The sequence below is a fragment of the Sinohyriopsis cumingii genome, unplaced genomic scaffold (assembly GCF_028554795.1).
Source record: "Sinohyriopsis cumingii isolate HCF-2022 unplaced genomic scaffold, ASM2855479v2 utg000441l, whole genome shotgun sequence".
In the NCBI taxonomy this organism is placed as follows: domain Eukaryota; kingdom Metazoa; phylum Mollusca; class Bivalvia; order Unionida; family Unionidae; genus Sinohyriopsis; species Sinohyriopsis cumingii.
The window spans coordinates 1448307-1469694 of NW_028315899.1; the positions used below are offsets into that span (position 1 = coordinate 1448307).

The 21388-nt window shown below is 36.0% G+C and overlaps 1 protein-coding gene across 2 annotated transcripts in view; it reads left to right on the forward strand.

The window, feature by feature from the left end:
* LOC149774047 (ABC-type oligopeptide transporter ABCB9-like) overlaps positions 1 to 14811 on the forward strand; it is a 46799-nt gene extending 31988 nt beyond the window's left edge. For both annotated transcript variants that reach the window (XM_089945871.1, XM_089945873.1), the window contains exon 12: positions 11585 to 14811. In XM_089945871.1, the coding sequence (XP_089801997.1) occupies positions 11585 to 11956 (372 nt within the window). In that variant the 3' untranslated portion in view covers positions 11957 to 14811. The remainder of the gene's footprint in view (positions 1 to 11584) is intronic.
* Positions 14812 to 21388: the final 6577 nt, after the last annotated feature.

Here is a 21388-nt window from a genome sequence, read left to right on the forward strand (position 1 = left end):
TTCTTTTCTTTTGTAATGGTTTGAAAGACTTTATGAAACTTTGTCCAAATATGTATCATACTAGATAGTGTGGCATGTACCATAGCTATGTCTTCTGCCTCAAAGTCAAGGTCATGGCATGGGAAAATGTAATTCTGTGACTTGAGTCTTTGTTTGGAGTATTGGAACCCCTGATGAAATTTTTGTGAAATTCTTAGCTAGTATATATCATGACATGACAGTATTTTGCATGCCACAGCCATATGCTCGTGTGCTTTTGTCTCAAGTTCAAGGTCACAACAAAGAAAAATATAACTCAGTGACTTGTATTTATGTCTGTAATATAATTTTTTAAGCATGGAAGATATTTTAATGAAACTTTAGGAATTGTGTATCATGTTTGGCTGGTGTGTAGCATATTATAGCCATGCCATATGGCTAAAGGTCAAGGTTACAGCAAGGAAAGATGTAACTAAGGTGCATAGTTCAGGATATAACTATGGAACCAATGAAACTGTTTCAGTGAAACTTCAACTACTTATATGTTATCACTGGAGAGTTTGTTACATACTAAAGCTATGCCCGCACTTCCTTTAGGTCAAGTTCATTGAAAGGGAAAATATAAATAATTAACCCCTGTGTGTATATGGGTATGGAAACATTGTTTGGAAACAATAATCTATTATATATCTTGACTTGAAAGTGTCTTGTATATTCAGTTTTACCCCTTTCCCACAAGGTCAAGGTCACAGGGGATTATGTAAGTCAGTAGCCTATTTCTTTATCCAGTTTGACTCTTTCTAATCCCCAAACATATTTTGATGAAACTTTCCACTCCTTGTTATATAGAAGTCAAGTCCATACTTCATAGGTCAAGGTCATGACAGAAAAAAGGTCACAAGATTGGCAATTCATGTACTGTTTGCACTATTCATGTAGCTCCGTTCATTACATTTTTTTCTTCATTTAGCTCTATTTTATTGATGCTCTTGCGTATTAATAATATTATGGCATCCATCCATACATACATGTCTTTAATAAATAGAATCTTAAGGCCTTATTTTTATGTCTTATTCTCACATCATCATGATTGTGTGTATGTATGATTTGGATTATTAACGTAGCTTTAACAATTTTTCAGTTGTATCACTATGATGTCTGCAGTGTGGCAGTTTATAGTGATTAGCACTGCGTCATCATGCTTCAGACATGCTTCACCCCGTCACACCAGGCTGACCTGTCTTAACACTAACCTGTTCTTAATGCTGAGCACCAAGCGAGGCAGCTGTTAGTACCATTTTTATAAGTCTTTGGTATGACTCGGCCAGGGGATCGAACCCTTGACCTCCCTCATCCGAGGCAGGCGCTCTGACTACTAGGCCACCGGAGTAGTCTTCCATTGTAATTAATAATGTGGTAATTGTTTCTGATCTTAACAGATTTTAATCAAGTTAAGTTGCTTGTTACTCTTTTGAGCAAGGATTCTGCTCTTTAAAACAGTGAAAACATTTAGCAGTGTCCACAGTAGTTGAGGTTGTAGACTACTTTTGAATAAATGAAATGACTATTATGATTTGCATTACAGGTTTATAGAAAGATTTAAAGTAGGAAGCTTATGTCTTAGTTCTAAATATCAGCTTGTGATATGGTTAGTGTTCACGCATCCTTGGGAAATGTTTTCACCTTGAAATAGCAATGTTTCATCCCCTGTCTTTTTGGATGCCCTGAGTGGCCGAGTGGTCTAAAGCGCTCACCATTCCGGATCACTGCCATCTCACCTCTGTCTGCGTGGGTTCAAGTCCAAGGATCAGCTAGCATGGGTACGTGGGAAAGCCTGTCAGTAGCTTCTCGTGGGTCGGTGGTTCTTCCCTGGGTTTTCCATGGTTCTTCTTCCACCAGTTATACTGGCCGTCATGTATAGCCTATCTTGTGCTGAAAAATGGCGTGAAACCCTAGAACAACAACAACAAAAATCCCCTGTCTTTTTGAAGAAAAGTGTGAACATATTATTCATGTTTCCATCCATTCATCTGACAAACCATCCTTCTGGACTTTAAACTTTTGTTTCCGCTCTGTAACCTGAAAGCTGTTTGAGCTAAAGGGATGAATCATCATATACTTAATAACATCACTAGAAGGTGTGTCACATACCACATTGGGAATGAGGTCACAGTGAAGGATCAATATATTACCTTTTCTGTCACAGTTTACTTTCTTTTTTTATTTTTAAATCGATTTGAGATAAAGGGATTAATCTTCGTGTACTTGTACTTGATCATTGGAAGGTATGTCAGATACCACTTTGGGTGCCATAACTTCAGAATCATGTAGCTGTATCGTTGAGTCACAAGGTTCACAGCCAAATTTTATCGTTGTATACATTTGGTGACCTCATTAGGTGAAGGCAAACATTCACTGAATTTGCTAATTACAAAGATCATTGCAGTATACATTGATAGGTAGTTGGCAGGGTCTATTCTAGAACTGAAAATTTATGGAGGAAATTTTAGTACTAGTTATGTTAACTTGTGATTGGATCAGATTACGTCAAATACAAGAAAGTTATATCAATAAATATGGAATATTTGGTGAAAACATTATATCAGAGAGATGGACAGCTAATGTCTGTCTTTGACTGTACCCTTATCTCACACTTGACCAGTAAACAGGCCTAGAAAACATCTAAAATAGACTTCTTGTCTGGAATCAGGATTTTGATAACATTGCAAAAATGTCTTCTTCAAAATACAAAATACCTTAGGAGAACTACTAATAATTCACAAATCAAACTATCGAAGGTTAAAGCTTTTTAGCTAAAAGGCTAAAAGTTAGCTGCCTACCTAGGTATCAGGCATCAGAGTGATCTTCCCTTGATACCAGGATTAGTGCCAAATCCTGTAAAATTGTCAGTTACTACATCCGCTCATGCCAAGTAGCATACTCTCTATAGACAAAGAAGCCTTGCAAAATCCATACCAGCAGTTTGGTAGTTTTCTACCTCAGAACAAGTTGGAGGAGTTTCATCTTCTAAAGTGAAGTATACTCCATGTATAAATTTCCATCTATTCTGTTCTTCCTTTTGCTGGCGACAAAGTGTCTTATCTTCTGTGTTACCACTTTGCCATCTCAACACACTTAGGCACCTTTGGTATATACCTGCTCGGGTTGTGATGGCATCCCCTCACATTGCTAGAACTGTATTAATAAGCGCATGTCTTGGGCATGATAAATAAAACTCAGTATTGCCATATAATTTATGCTGAATAAGGATACATACAATCAAGTTCCTATATTATTTGTCTTAGTGTCTAATTCATAGTCATATACATATGTTACTGATTTTCCCTATATAGAATGTCACTGGGCATTTCCTAAAAGTAACATGGTTTATAATGGACACTCTAGCATCTACGTCATAAGTATAAATAATGGTGCTTCATTTCCTTGTTTATTTGCAGATTTTGTGTGTATTATAGAAAGCTCATTTATATTATAGCTTCTGCCTTGATTGAATAAGTACGGGTAAGTTTTCTATACATGATTTACTCAACAGCATCGAGCTCATCCATGTAATTACTTAAGCAATACTTCAGTGGCTTTACCTGTTTAAGCAGCCAAAATAAATTGGCCTCCCTATTGGTAAGTTGTTTCTAGTCTTGATTGTGGCTGCTATAAGCAATGCTTCAGTGATTTTATCTGTACAGGCAGTAAAGATTGGCCTTCCTACAGGTAAGTTATTAGAATGGATTATTTACCTTTGTCTTCTTACATATAGTTACTATAAGCATAACTTAAGTGATTTTACCTATATAGGCAGTGAATACTTTCTATAAGTTACCTGTTGCTGGAGTTGATTATCTAGCATCCACATTGTAAATATTAGTAGCGATGCTCTAATTCTCTACCTGTACAGGTCACATGCACCATTTTCCAAGTATTTACTATAATGGGTAACTCTGTACAGGCACTCATAAGTTTGTAAAGCAGCACACTGACTATACTACACGTATATATGGTCTGCTATATTTTGTTCTATACATTTAGACCAGTCAAAACCACTCTGGCAACTACTGAACATGTAGTTTTCTGTGATTGTCATTTCTTGAATAAATGTTGGACTTGCGTATTATGGACAGAAGTCAGCAATTCTCTGAGCACTAAGGGGAAGGCGCAGAAGGATAGCTTGAGGGATGACAACATCAACTTGCACACATGGGTTCAAAATAATCTCATTTACTGGAGAGTGAGATGAAGAGCAACTATGCCTCAGTTACAGATTCCCATATCAGAATTAAGACTCATTACATGGATCAATATCCCATACCCTGACTCAACCTCAGGAACTGGACAATGCCTTGCCAGCCAAGATGGCCATGTTTCTTCTTGACTGGACTCAGCCTTATAACTCTAATTGCAATGAGCAATGACCACAACTGATCATACAGTATCAGCCAACAGAAATGAACTTTTTCCAGTTCCATGACTCACATAGTGCTGCCAAGCCCTTCCTACATATTATGCCCAGTTTAGTGACACAGCACTCAGGAACCCACTTCATGAAACTAGTTATAATGCAGACTAACCTGAATAGTGCTGCTAAGCATTTCCTATAGACGACTTCTTGTTTATATAGGTGCCCCATTGGATCAGCTTAGCCTGTTTAGTTCTTCCAGGCACTTTCAATGGATGATATCTAGTATATATAGTTACTCTCATGGATCAACCTAACCAGTAGAGTACCTCTAGTCACTGCTGGCATATAATGGCCATCTTGGTGCCTAAGTTCCTATAAGATGTCTTTTCACTTGATCTCATGCCTCTGCCACCCAGAGGGAGCCTCTGCTTAGTGACATCTTAGAAATAAGGGAATTTTATTCATAACTTGCTGCAAGTGTAATGAGTCACCATCCTCAACATTCTTCTCCAATTACTTTGCAGGTAGCCCAAGAGACATCAGCTTCTCTACCTAAAATCAAAAACCTTGAAAACTGGCTGTCATTTTCCTGCATCATTATTTGATCTTACCATGATGATTTTAACTCTGCCTTGCAGGTTTGGACTGAAGATCTCTGCCTACTCCCACTGGAGTTCTGTTGTCCTATTTCCTGTACAGTCTATAGCTCCAGCATCAGGTGATCATTTTCTGTGGAAGAATCTACTTTCAACCGCTTCCACAATTTGACAGGTTCCTGACATTTTGGAACTGCTTACATCATCAATTACAAATTCCAAGCATCTACGGATGTCTTTTCTTGCAAATGCCTTCCCTCAGTTTTCCTAATTGGATACCTATGAGTTGATCCATAATGACAGGGCCATGTTGCATCTAATATCTATGGTGATCTTCAATAGGCAGAATACAGCTTACATCCCTTCCCGAATCTCATCAGAATACATGGGAGCATGTTTATAACACGGTCCACTTCATAACATAGAGGCCCAATATACTATAACCAAGGCTTTAACAGCAGCTATCAACTTAAAACAGGTGGAACAAGATGCAATGCATTCTACCTCCACCTTTCTTAAAGACCATTCTGGACCAAACTTAACTCACAAACATTATCTAATCTGTAATGATCAGGTTGACAGAATTTGCAACAAGCTATCAATGATGCCTTCTTTCCATCCCTCAAAGTCTCAGCTACAGCTTAGGGGTTTACAGAGCAACCAATAAGAAGGTCACAGGGATGTCCCTGGAACACTTGCCACTGAGAAATAGTCCTACCAAATTTACAATCATCAAAAACCACAGTTCTTCCAAACTAATTGGAAGAATCAAAGGGAGGTTGATCGTGTTCACCAGCATTCCATGAGACCCTCTCTATCTCAAATAACATATTTCCATGTCCCCCCTTATCACAGATCTATATAGTGAGAAGGCTCCAATCTTTCGTTGCCGAATGGGGAAGATTTACATTCAAATGTGGACCAAACAAATGGTTTCCTGGGGATTCATTATCACATTCTGCACATCTTCTAAGCCTCTGCTGATACAATGTAGCACATATCAATTGGCTGTCAACCCAAGCACATTCATTAAACTCAGTTACGCTCTTGGGTATGTGATGGGATGCAACAATGGGTTCTAATGCCATTCTTTATGGAAATTACACAATCATTGTGGACGTACAAGAGGCATGACTTTATGTTTGTTCCCACTCAAACAACTTTGTGAAGTTCTGTGACTTGCTTACAGCAGGCTACAAGCTTCAGACTAGTAATATTTTGGAGCAGGACATAATTTCATGTGTTGCCCTCCATTTTTCATCCTCAGTCTCTCTGTCAACAGGAGATCTTGAACCTCATATGCTTTCAAGAACTTGGTCAACTAGGTCTGGAATCAATGTTCAAGTAAAAGGAATTATTACCCCAGGAACTACAATTGAATTCATGCAATGGTAGATGTCTTGTCTACACAGAGTAATCCATCTGTTAGATAATTCCTTTGCCTGCTGAATTTTGCTCAGTGCAGCAGCAGACACCTTAGTTCTTGGCTGCTTTTTTGGGGTCCTATGACAATAATACTGTGGTCCAGATGGAGGCCAAACTTTTGACAATTGGACAGCAAAGCATAACTGTATACACAGACCTTTGTATTCTTGTTTGGGATTTTCTATGTGGTGTCCGCAATGACAAATCCACATTTAAGTTCGACATATCCTAGGCTGGCTAATGTATTGGTGTACTCTTTGTTGAGCAAGAAGGAACATATACAAACAGAATGGTTTCTTCATCACTCAGTTTGCACTCATTAGATACTTAGTGGGATGGACCTATTGATGACAAGGTAGAATGCCAAAAGACCTGAATGAATGATGCTCTTTCTGTGGATTGGAAATATATACACTTCTCCAACACCTCATGTTCTAAAGGTGATACTGGAACCAAAAGAATCTAAGTATCTCCTCATTCTGATTGCTCCATTCAAATGGAAAATCTTGGACCAGTCTCGTCATTCTCACAACAGAATTGTCAGGAATTGAGATATTCCCTCGTGCATTAAGCAACTATGATGGCAGGTGTTTCATCCCAACCCATTTACTGAACCTGCACATCAGGATCTTATTAAATATGCCTTTAAGAACAAACAGTTCTCATAACATGTGCTTTGGAGAATCCTTCAAGTGAGACGACCATTCACGTTAGATGTATTCGAAGGCAATGGAATATAATCTCAGTGGGGTGCATAAGAGTGCATTATACTAATGTAGGCATCCATACCTTAATAGCTAGCTAACTTTGGCTTGTCAATGAACAACAGTTAGCACATATCACAATTTAGCCTACCATTCCATGATCACTGGCAGACTGTGTTATCATGGAAGAGATGATATCAAACAAACCAAAGACCTATCCAATCTTGTGTTCATTTTGGATTTCCCCTGGCCAAAGTCAATATCTCCTTACCCTAAGTGGAATTTATCATGGGTATGTACCTGGCTGAACAGGACACCATTTGAACTGCTCTCAAGGGCTTAATTAGTTCACCTGTCATATGAGTCCTGCCTCATCACTGCTTTCGCAATCAGCAGGCAAAATCAGCAAATTTATTTCCTATTGGTGGACCTATCTTCATGCAGTTCTGACAAGATGGATCAATGTCACTCTTAAATCCCCCTGCTTTCGTGGCCAAGGCAGTTTACCATTTGTGGGGAATCAGATATTAGTAATAATTTCTGTCTATTCTACATACTTCAGTTCAGTGTCAGCTACATGATCCAGGGTGATAAATTTTATTCAAGAAGACCAAGCCTTTGCATTGGGGGAGATCACACTTCATTTTACCATTGAATGAATGGAAGGTTAGTTAATACAGACACTTCATCCTGAATTAAGTGGGCTATCTGTTCAGCATCTCAGACTAAACCCACACTAGTGCATTTGCTTTGCATATCAGCTCACAAAGTTTTGACAATCACCACAAATCTTGCATATTAACAGAACTTCTCAGACTGTAAATATTGATGCCATGGGATGGAGGTCAAAGTACATCTGTCCAGTCTTATCAGAGATCTTTCATCCTACAAGATTCAGTTGGATTGGGAGGAACCATTATGCATTATGCATAGTCCAAAGGTTAACTTTCCGGGTTGTTTTGACAGCTTCATAAAGAAACAACTTCACGACTTCAGCTTGATTTTGTAGGAGGGATAATTGTTCCCGTTTGTTACCACTCCCCAACATATGGAGTCTGCTTTCAGTCAGGTTGTCTGGAAGCTGTCTCACATACCTTTAGGGGACAAGAGATGGTCTCTGGCATAAAGTAGTGTATCTCTCTCTACCTCTTACCTATTCCCCTAAGATATTATGATCAGGTAATGTATTTGAAGAAGAAACCAAAATAAGTTTGTTTGATAATACTTACCCAGTCATACTACACATACACCCTCACAGCCTCCCTGCAGTTACATCCATATTGAGAGCATGCCTTCCACTGCAATAGTACCTGACCCTTTCATGGGATTTGGTGCCAGTCCTGGTGTCAAGGAATGATCATTCCATCTTATTACCACTTAGGTGGCAGAAACTTTTAGCTTTCTTGCTGAAAAGATTAACCTGGGAGGGTTGGATTTGTGAGGTAGTCATAGTTCACCTAAGGTATTATGTTTGAGTAAACAGTATCAAAGAAACATATTTTAGCAGAAAAAATTTGTATTTTGATTATTTCTACATATTATTTAAACTTTCTGGGGCTGCTGGAAAAGGGATTTTTCCACCACTGCACTAATGTATTTTATCCCCTTGTCAATAACATTTGGAGGGATGTTCATCATTGTTTTGTATTTTTCATGCATGAGTGACATTCATATTTCTATCCATTTGCTTGTTACATCCATTATGTTATTAACTTCATTGCATCTGATCATACTTTGTATTGACCCAACAATGATGATATTGCAGTTAGTGCATCTTATTGTGTAACATATTGCTGTAATATTTCATTCATAGACTTAGTGAGTAGTCAGTTTTAATCCTATCTTAGACAACCTAGATGAGCTGTCAGGGTGTATCTTTTTGCACGCCAATTAACTCCCATTAAATAACATAATCCTACATATCAGTCTCTATTGTTGGCTACTACACATAGACTTGTGATGGCAAAGGGATTCCTGTTGGTTAATAAACACTTTTTTTGTATTTCATACAGCTTGTAAAATAAAAATGAAGAATTATCCAATCAGAATCCAGAAATCTTTAAGGCCAAATCCATTTTCATCTTGCCTGTTTTAGCATATATAGAGACAAAGGTCAGTCAGAATGTCCTCAGTTTTTTGCATCACATGCATGAAAAAGACCTTGGATGTTGTAAATAGTAGTTATTAGTTCTACTGATGGAATGGTCTTTCGGTGTCATATATCTGCCCATTAGTACAAGTTTGAAATCATTATTCCCCCTAAACAACTTGGAGAATTGCCATGAATCTTTACAAACACATTGGTCCCATGGTACCACTCCAGTGGCCTAAGTGGTTATAGCGTCTGCCTCAGATGCAGGAGGTTGCAGATTTGAACATGACTGGATCATACCAAAAGATGTACAAAGATGGTACTAGCAGCTGCCTCGCTGATCACTCAGCATTAAAAGATTAGTGCTAGCATGGGTCAGCCTTGTATTAGAATAATGACTGGGTGGGACATGATGTTATGTGTCTGCAGCATGATGCCCCAGTGCTGACATCACTATTAACTCCCACACTGCAGACATCATATTGATATGACTGAAAAATTGTTAAAGCTACGTTTTAAATCTAAATCACACACAAACACACTGGTTCCATGGTTTAGTTAATCCTAAATGAAAATGGAGTTGCTCTAGCATACAATATGGCCATCACAAAGTTTTCACTGAAATACTTCTTATGATGTCTAGTTAGTTTGAAATGAAAATAATCCCAAACTGACATATATTTGGCTGCCATAGTGACCATCTTGAAAATCTCAACACTCTTCCTCCACCAGGGGGGCTGCAGGTAGCAGAGTGATCTAAAGCTCTTGACTTGACCATTCATTGCCACCTCACTTCTGTCCTCGTGGGTTCAAGTCTCAGGCTTGACTAATGTGGATATGAGAAAGCTTGCCAGTAGCGTCCTGTGGGTCACTGGTTCTTACTGGGGTATTTCCGCATTCTTCCTCAACCAGATATACTGGCTGCTGTATAGCCAACCATGCATATTGGCCATCTTGAAAACCTTGTTATCACTACTCCTCCTGAATGGAAAAAATCATAATGGAAATGGTATTTTCACCAGAAGACTTCTTATATCTAGTTTGTTCAAATTACAGATAGTGCCAGTCTGATGTAATATATGACTGCCAGTGGTCAGCTTGAAAATCTTGTTATCACTGCTTCTCCTGAGTGAATGCCCATATCAGTATGGGGTTTTCACTAAAATAATTCTTATAGTTTTTCTTTTTGATCTTGTATTAAAACAGTGGAGATTTGACATCCAGTACAATTATGTTCTCGTTAAAAATCTTGTTTACACTGCTCTTCAGTGGAAAGTTATTTTGACATGGAGTTTCATCAGAAGAGTTCTAATAGTGTCTGGTTGGTCTTAAATGAAAATGACTAATCCTCAAGTCAGCCACAATGGTGGCCATCTTGAAAATAGTGTTATCTCTCAAATTGATGTGGGCCCCGAGTGGACGAGTGGTCTAAACTGCTCTTCGTTACGGATCACTGCCATCGCATCTCTGTCTGCAGCGGTTCGAGTCTAAGATTCAGCCAATGTGGGTATGTGAGAAAGCTTGCCAGTAGCTTCTTGTGGGTCGTTGGTTCTTTCTGGGGTTTTCCCGGGTTCTTCCTACACCATTAATACTATTGCCATATATAACCTATCATGTGCTGAAAAATGGTGTTAAACCCCACAACAACAACAATAACAAAATCAAATTGATGGCTATATCAACTTGGGGGTTTTCACCAGTAGACTTTTTTGTGATATACAGTAGATCCTAAATGAAAAAGTTGAAGGTCATACATCAGGTATGGCTGCCACAATGGCTGTCTTGAAAATGTTGTTGTCACTACTCCTCCTATATGGATCAACATCATTTCTATTGGGTTTTCACCAAAAAACTTCTAATGATGTCTTTGTCCAAAATAAAAATGGTGCCAATTGGACATCCAATATATCTATCACAGCATCTAATTTTAAGATCGTGGTATTGCTGAAAAATGTCAGAGGTGGTTTTCAATATTCAGCATTTAAAAGTAAGAAATGCTCTTATGTTGAATTCCTGGAAATTCTTCTCACCAGTAGAGTATCAGTCCCTTCAAGAAACTCTGTTTTAATGGCCCTCAAGCCCATGGTAATTTCATCACATTAACTTCATTGATACCATTGAGTTAAATTTATTTGACTTTCATCTGAAACAAAAGAGAATATTTTGATAGACAAAGTGTCATTTGTGGGCAACATATACTTTATGTCTAGTGTCCAAATTTTATAATAAGTGGTTTTAAATCAGATACATAAGGTCTACATCAGGTCTGTTCTCAAGCAGAACAAAGGGGTCTGCTTAATTATTCTTAAATTGAATAATTTCTGAAATTCTGCTTAGTAGAATTTACCTATATGTAAATTTCCTTTTTTCTCAGGTTCAGCAGGCAATATACAAGAACTTTCCTGGTCGCACTGTTTTAATAATAGCCCATAGACTAAGTACAGTGGAACGGGCTGATAGAATTATTGTGATTGATAAAGGTTGTGTAGTAGAGGAGGGAAATCACAAACAACTATTGCTAAAGAAAGGACTTTATGCAAGTTTAGTTCACAAGCAACTATTAAGCTCATGTGAAGTCCAGAATAAAGACCAGCAACAAGATTTGTGCATATGTGGACGAGTGCGTCACCCATCCAGTGGATCAGTCTGTAGATTCCGAAGAATCAGTGTTGGATCTCGTAACATGTCCTTTGATAATGATGGACCAAACTCACCCATTGTTCAATTTGTTATTGGATCATTGTAGTATTGGTGTTTTTGGACAGTAATATTGCAGTTAAATGTTTGAATGTTCTTAATGAGATCAGAATTTTGTAATGTTCTACTTTTTAAAGGGGTAGTTTTATGCCATATTCATTTCTTGCCTGTTTCGTCAGCTATTTACTGTCAGATATATGGTAGTGGTGTGTTGCAGTTTCTGTTAAGACACTGATGCCAGTTTCTTTAAGAGTATACGAAACATTAGGCAAAATATCAGTTGTGACAATGAATGAAGAAATATTTTAATGTATTATAATTGTCCCATTTTTTCATGGGAAAGATTTTTCCTTTATTGTCCTTCTGTCTCGTAATATGGACTTTCTTGGATCTTTTTGTCATAAATTGTCTTTTATTTTTGTTTTTTATTTTCATTAGTTTCTTAAGTGTATACATGTTGCTAAATACCATGGATATTTGACACCAGAATAAAATGCCTGTTGCAGAAATCAATCTCTTTAGTGTGTTGTGAATTTTATGCTTATATCAGTTTTCATAGTTTAAATAATTAAGATTAGTTGTACTTAAAAATATATTGCATTTTTACAGCAGCATTTCTACAGCTATATTTTGGTTGTCAATTTTTTTTCCTACAATTTAAAGAAAGTTGCATTGTTGGTGTGCTGTGTAGTTCAACCCAATAAATGAATCAGACACCAAAAAGAAACAAAAAATTGGTCTAACTTCAATATTTGCTGTAAACACTTTGAATTTGTATTGATTTTAATATTTTTCAAAACAGTTTCATACCAGTAGTTTGATTTTGATTGTAAGATACTATTTAGTTGTTTGGATTGCTGAGTTTGTAACCATATTTCTGTACACCACTGATGACATTTTATTGAAAGTCCTTGTTTTGTACAATATTTTATGATGTAGTCAGCTGTTCAATCTGGAATCCTGCACCTTTGTTTAAGATATTATATGTATGAAATTAAAGCTTGAAATTTTTTTCTTTAATATGATTTTAGGTCCAGGATTAAATTTATTAGTGTCTGTTAGAATTCTCATTTATTTAATGTTGGGCAGCATGTTTCTTTTTTTTTTCTTTATCTTCCTGAACATACCTGTAATTAACAGAACTGTATCTGTGTGCAATAAATGTATTTATTACATGATATTATTGATGCAATATTTTATGAACACATTTTCTAATTGACCTGTTCAATTGTCTTGATACAAATTATGAAACAGTTTCAATATTGAGTACACCTAGTCCAGGAAGCATGGACATTATTAAGTTAATGTCACATGTTTTTTTGAACATATTCACTTGTGTATGATCCTGTATTAAAGGGGAGGGAACAAGTCTTGCAGTTGGCAGTGGAGGAGTCCTGTTGATTTGTATTACATTTTACATATAGTTTCCCTCAGACTCTTTACAGTTATTGTTTGTTATAATTTTCATTTCATTCACTAACTCTGTACAATTAAGCACCAATTTCATCATATTTCTGTGATGAAATCTTTTAAAATATTTATTCAAGCTGTTCAATCTGGAATCCTGCACCTTTGTTTATGATATTATATGTATTTTCTTTAATATGATTTTAGGTCCAGGATTAAATTTATTAGTGTCTGTTAGACGTCTCATTTATTTAATGTTGGGCAGCACGTTTCTTTTTTTCTTCTTATCTTCCTGAACATACCAGTAATTAACATAACTGTTTGTATCTGTGTGCAATAAATGTATTTACTACATGATATTATTGATGCAGTATTTTATGAACAAATTTTCTAATTGACCTGTTCAATTGTCTTAAATTAATACAAATTATGAAACAGATTCAGTATTGAATACACTTAGTCCAGAAAGCATGGATGTTATTAAGTTAATGTCACATGCTTTTTTGAACATATTCACTTGTGTAAGATCCTGTATTAAAAGGGGAGGGAACAAGTCTTGCAATTGGCAGTGGAGGAGTCCTGTTGATTTGTATTATATTTTACATTTAGTTTCCCTCAGACTCTTTACAGTTATTGTTTGTTATAATTTTCATTTCTTTTGCTAACTCTCTGCAATTAAGCACCAATTTCATCATATTTCTGTGATGAAATCTTTAAAAATATTTATTCAAGCCAATTGGAGTAATATTCTCATGTTTGTATATTAGGTTCTGATTTTTCTGCTTTGGGTGGGATGTAGTTGTGCAATTGAGAATGTTTTCTCTCGGGGGAAAAATCCCAAGCAGAGAGATTTTTAAACTTTACTGCTTGACAGACCAGTCTCCATAATTACGGTTTTTGAATCTCAGCCTTAAGGTTATTGCTTTGTAAACTATATGATTACTAAGTCAAGACACTGTTTAAAAGGAATCTGTCTGAGATTTGGATCATAGTGCATGTTTTTGAAATGCTTTTGCCCACACTTGACATTAAACAATTTTACCAAGTACTTGAAAAAACATCAGGGAAGGTTTCATTGATTTCTAATGCTTTTTGAAGGTAGTTTTTAAATATAAACAATTTCACAATAGATAAAGTTTTATTCCAGTTAACTATTGAAAAGCAAGCAAAGAATAAATTACAGCTATGAAAATGTAAAATTTGAATGGTAAATTAAATATGATTCCCTTTCATGTCACTCAACCAATTCGAAATTGAGAATTGGGAGAAAAGGAACTGTATAAGACATATGAATATTCCAAATGCTGTGATTATCCAGTAACATCTTCACATGAACACCCATAGTCAGGATGGCAAAGAGAATAATCCTGAAAAGTAACTTTATGGCTATTATTTGGTAACTGTTTTTCTTGTGATTATATAACAGGTTTTCTTTTGTTAATGCACAATAATCTGTGTCATTTTAAGTGAAGTTCCTCATAAACAGAATACATTTTTTGAAACAGTGTGGGTTTTCTTAATTTGTTCTTCCCTCTGTAAATGTGTACCATATATACTCACATATAAGCTTGTTTCATATAAGCTGACCCCTCCCCCAACTGAATAGGTATAACACTAAAAAGAGCATGACCCACATATAAGCAGACTAACAAGTCCAAGATGACATCACAATATGCACACAATAAGTTATAAATGCAATTATTTAGGCAAACTTATATTAGCAAAACTCACGCATATACCTTTCTCAGGGTTGGCATGTATGATTCTTATACAGAAATGGTTGTTGTTCTTGGGTTTAACGTCATTTTTCAGCACAAGATAGGCTATACATGGCAGCCAGTATAACTGGTTATGGAAGAACCCTGGAAAACCCAGTTAAGAACTACTGACCCACGAAAAGTTATTGGCAGACTTTCCCACGTACCCACGCTAGCTGAGCCTTGGACTTAAACCCACACAGACAGAGGTGAGATGGCAGTGATCCGGAACGGTGAGCGCTTTAGACCACTCGGCCACTCAGGGCCCCCATACAGAAATGGTAAAAGTTCCTAAATTTGTTTGAAAGGTCAAGAAATTCATTTAATTTTCTGTTTTTTTATTGCTTTTGCCTAATTCAGATATGTGTATGACTCGATTTGATGATGACAAGAATTGAGTATTTGCTGGTTGTTGTAACACTACCTCATCTTTTTTATTCAGGTTAATTATTGTTTGTTTAAGCGTTAATGCATTAGACTTTTTATGTCACTGCACCAGTAATTATGTTTTTATTTTGGCTTGAAATTGTAAATACCTAACTCATTACAATGTGATCCTAATGTGACAACAACGAACAACAATAGGGTTTGATTTAACGCTCACATTTAGGCTAGTGAGCATATTTAGATTATGGTGCCACCACATGCATTGTTGGTTTGAACATGCACTGAATTAAGTACATCCCTTGGATTCGAATCATGGGCACCACTGCACTAAACTTTAATGATATATCCGAAATACAAGTTTCAGAAATAATGCTTCTAAAATGATGCTAATACTGTAAAAACTGAGTTGTAGTTTGCTTTGATGTAATCGACCTTACACCATGTTTTACAAAACTATGGTAATTGTGCTAATAGTTTGGAGTGAAAAGCAATTATTCATCAAAGTACTGGTATAGCCACTGGTCAAAATTCCCACTTAACCCAAGCCAGTTTCAGGGTTTTAATGATTAACTGGCCTGTATTGCTGTCAGAAAACAAAAGAAAAATCTGCCAATTATAGATAAAGAAGACACCAAAACATTCAGCTTTCCATTGTGTGCAAAATTATGAATTTGTTCATCTAAAGTACAAAACTAAAATAGATTGATAATAATCTTAGTCGATCAGTATTCAAAATTTTAGCTTTTCTTATTACCATTATTTTATGAGCATGTAAGTTATGCTGATTATGTGCCTTGCACAATTAAATGTGTATACCTTTCCATAAATATTACCTCAATTTGTAAGATCGTTTATATCATTGAAAAAGAGTAACTCAGGCATGCATGGATCAACATAAACGGCTATTTACAACTAGCTGAAATGTTATCTGGACGGATGCGATTTGGGAATGTTCGGAAATAAATAAGAGATTATCTGATGCTAAGCATGATTTGCACTGTAAGTACTGTACATTACACATGTAGTACAGACTGGTCTCCTGGGTTAACACAGACCAGCCCATGAATTATAAAGTCTTTATTTACTTTTATTTAATTTCATGTTGGAGAAAGCAGAATGTGTGCACATGCAAAATAAATACAAAAGCAAGCATAGTAATTTGTAAGTTTACTAAGTGTTGGGAACTGAAAATGTACCTTTTTTTTGTTGCATGTATATAAGTTGTAGGACACGGAAAAAATTATTTTCTTTTGTATCCCAATATTTACAGCCATTATGGTAGTCTGCAAAAAACTTGAAAACTTTAAAGTTTAGACCTTCGCCCATGAATAAGCTGACACCCACCCCCTTATTCCAGGCCTTTATTTTGTCCTATATTATTTCGCTTCTATGCAATGGAAGATATCTGTTAGTATAATAATAATAATAATAATAATACATTTTAAATCGTGGCAAACTAAGCTACTAATTTCCAGTAATTTTTTTACCTGCACCAACTGTTTTATTATATAACATATTCCTCAGATATGTTGTTGTTGTTGTAGGGTTTAATGCCATTTTTCAGCACACGATAGGCTATACATGGTGGCCAGTATTAATGGTGGAGGAAGAACCCAGGAAAACACCAGAAAGAACCACCGACCCACGAGAAGCTACTGGCAAACTTTCTCACATGCCCACATTGGCTGAATCTGAGACTCGAACCGGCGCAGACAGAGGTGAGATGGCAGTGATCCGTAACAGAGAGCACTTTAGACTACTCAGGGGCCCCTCCTCAGATATGACTTATAAGTTAAAACCAACTACTTTGAAAATAACAAGAAAAAAAATCCATTTGTATGTTAATTATTGTATTGAAACTTTTTTTAACCTTGTGTTCATTATCCACAGTGACCCTGACCATTTGCCTTTTAAGCCACAAGTCAACAATTTTCTTCCCCTCCCGCCCTCCACATGAGCCATCCACAAGCATGGCCTTGATGCATTGTTATGAAGTAAAACATTTGTGACCTTGAACTTTGACCTTTCAATCACAAAATTTACAGGGTGTTTTTTACGCCAGGTGCAGGCCATACACCAAGTTTGCTCGTGGAACTGGCACAGGAACTAAAGTTACTATGCAGCAAACCATTATTTTTTTTAAATCACAGTAACCTTGACTTTGACCTTTTCGCTCCAGATTAGTGGGTTTCTTCTTTATTAAAAACTGCATACCATGCACAAAGGTTGGTCACTATACAAGGCCTTGTCCTAAGGTTGTTGTGTGAAAATCATTTTTTAAAAGAAAGAACTTTATTTCATGCACCAGTCCTTAATGGTTCAAACTAATTATTCCAGATTCATACAAAATTAAAATGGGATACTTTATATATTGTATCAATGAACTGATATATTCTCATAACATTATTTTAAATAGCCTACATTGGATACAATTTTATAAAACTTTATCATAACTGATGCACCTTATCACATGCAGTGTGTCATAAACTGATGCAGCTTATAACATGCAATGTGTCATAAACTGATGCACCTTATAACATGCCACATATCATAAATTGATGCACCTTATAACATGCAATGTATCATAAACTGATGCACCTCATAATGTGCAATATATCAGACATGCACCTCATAACATGCATTGTATCATAAACTGATGCACCTCATAACATGCAATATATCATAAACTGATGTACCTTATAACATGCAATGTATATAAACTGATGTACCTCATAACATGCAATATATCATAAACTGATGCACCTTATAACATGCAATGTATATAAACTGATGTACCTCATAACATGCAATATATAAACTGATGCACCTCATAACATGCAATGTATCATAAACTGATGCACCTCATAATGTGCAATATATCAGACATGCACCTCATAACATGCATTGTATCATAAACTGATGCACCTTAAAACATGCAATGTGTCATGAACTGATGCACCTCATAACATGCAATGTATATAAACTGATGTACCTCATAACATGCAATATATCATAAACTGATGCACCTTATAACATGCAATGTATATAAACTGATGTACCTCATAACATGCATTGTATCATAAACTGATGCACCTCATAACATGCAATGTATCATAAACTGATGCACCTTATAACATGCAATGTATATAAACTGATGTACCTCATAACATGCAATATATCATAAACTGATGCACCTCATAACATGCCATGTATCATAAACTGATGCACCTCATAACATGCCATGTATCATAAACTGATGCACCTCATAACATGACATGTATCATAAACTGATGCACCTCATAACATGCAATATATCATAAACTGATGCACCTCATAACATGCAATATATCATAAACTGATGCACCTCATAACATGCCATGTATCATAAACTGATGCACCTCATAACATGCAATATATCATAAACTGATGCACCTCAGTGTGCAATGTATCATAAACTGACGCACCTTATAACAATGTATATAAACTGATGCACCTTATAACATGCAATGTATCATAACTAATGCACCTCATAACATGCAATGTATCATAAACTGATGCACCTCATAACATGCCATGTTCATAAACTGATGCACCTCATAACATGCAATGTATCATAAACTGATGCACCTCATAACATGCCATGTATCATAAACTGATGCACCTCATAACATGCACTGTATCATAAACTGATGCACCTCATAACATGCAATATATCATAAACTGATGAACCTTACGACATGCACTGTATCATAAATGGATGCACTTCATAACATGCAATATATCATAAACTGATGCATCTTACGACATGCAATGTATCATAAACTGATGTACCTCATAATGTCCAATACAGTGTATATCATCAACTGATGCACCTCATAACATGCATTGTCACAAACTGATGCACCTCATAACATACATTGTGTCATAAACTGATGCACCTCAATACCTCAATGTGCAATGTATCATAAACTGATGCACCTCATAATGTGCAATGTATCATAAACTGATGCATCTCATAACATGCAATATATCACAAACTGATGCACCTTATGACATGCACTGTATCATAAACTGATGCACCTCATAATGTCCAATACAGTGTATATCATCAACTGATGCACCTCATAACATGCATTGTGTCATAAACTGATGCACCTCATAATGTGCAATGTATCATAAACTGATGCACCTCATAATGTGCAATACAGTGTATATCATCAATTGATGCACCTCATAACATGCATTGTATCATAAATTGATGCACCTCATAATGTGCAATGTATCATAAACTGATGCACCTCATAATGTGCAATGTATCATAAACTGATGCACCTCATAATGTGCAATACAGTGTAAATCATAAACTGATGCACCTTATAACATGCAGTATATAAAACTGATGCACCTTATAACATGCAATGTATCATAAACTGATGTACTTTATAACTTTGGCAATTTCAATGAGTTGAGTCCATGTGTTGTCGAAAGAGGAACTCCCACATTACCAATCTCCTTTTTTCTGCCATTGTCAAGTGTGAAGATTTTGTAGATTGTTTTATGATTGCTTAATGAAAGGAGATGTGTTGTTGGTAGATGTAACATTTGTGATACGTCTTTACATCACAAAAAATAGAATATTATGAAATAGCAATATTTTTATCAAATAAACATCAAATGAAAATGCAGTATATCAGATCTACACCTCTCTTGCATTCGAGAGGGGGAGTGGCGATATTAAGACTGCTTATGACTGTTGAGATATGTATGGATATATATAGATATAAAAGCCTTTTTAAAGTAGGAATTTCAATTTTGGTGTTTATTAGAAGGGGGCGTTTGTTAGAATAACAATTGCAATTTACATAACAATGACCTCAATTTTTTATTTCCGAATATTCTTGGAAAGTATAAACTACCTACCTGAAGAGCAATCAAGATAATGATGTGAAAGTGCTTGCAAGAATGAAGTATGAATATATTACTGTTTGCTGTTAAATTAACAGATTCCTTTATATATGAACTAGCATGTGGATATTTACTTTTTTCATATATATATATATATATATATATAGAGAGAGAGAGAGAGAGAGAGAGAGAGAGTGAGAGAAAAAGAGAGAGATCTTTTGAAAACTTGCCAATTGCAACCAGTAAAAAATATACATACATGATGCTATGTAAAAATACTGAAGCTGTTTTCATCTCTACTAATCATACAAAATGTGTGCAAATTGCAGATTCTGTTGAAAAAAAGCAGTTGGTAAATGATTTTCATTCTTAGCAGGCAATAAAATATGAGACATACTTGACACTTTTATAAAGAAAGATTCATGGCAAGCTTTCAGAATTTCATATAACTGTGAGGTTCATATTTAAAATGATCTTCTTTTGATTTACATGCTTTTGTTTACAAACAAGGCTTTTTTTTAACCTGTAACATTTCAACACAGTCCTACATTTGCAATGTAAAAATATCAATTCTAAACAAATATCCAATATTTTCTTTTAACAGGGTTTTAATTTTAATCTTGACATTTTTTAAGCCATTGGCTTTGGTAAAATCAATGCCTACTGTACATGTCTTTGTTGTTGTTGTTATGGGGTTTAACGCCATTTTTCAGCACCAGATAGGCTATACATGGCGGCCGGTATTAATGGTGGAGGAAGAACCAGGCAAAACCCTGAAAAGAACCACCAACCCACGAGAAGCTACCAGCAAGCTTTCTCACATATCCACATTAGTCGAGCCCGAAACTCGAACCCACGCAGACAGAGGTGAGATGGTAGTGATCCATGACGGAGAACGCATTAGACCACTCGGCCACTCGGGGCCCCCCTCTGTACATGTCTAAATGATGTGATAATTACATTGACATCATGGATATGACATCACTTGATACAGAAATGTTTCATAGCACTATGTATCCTGGAAG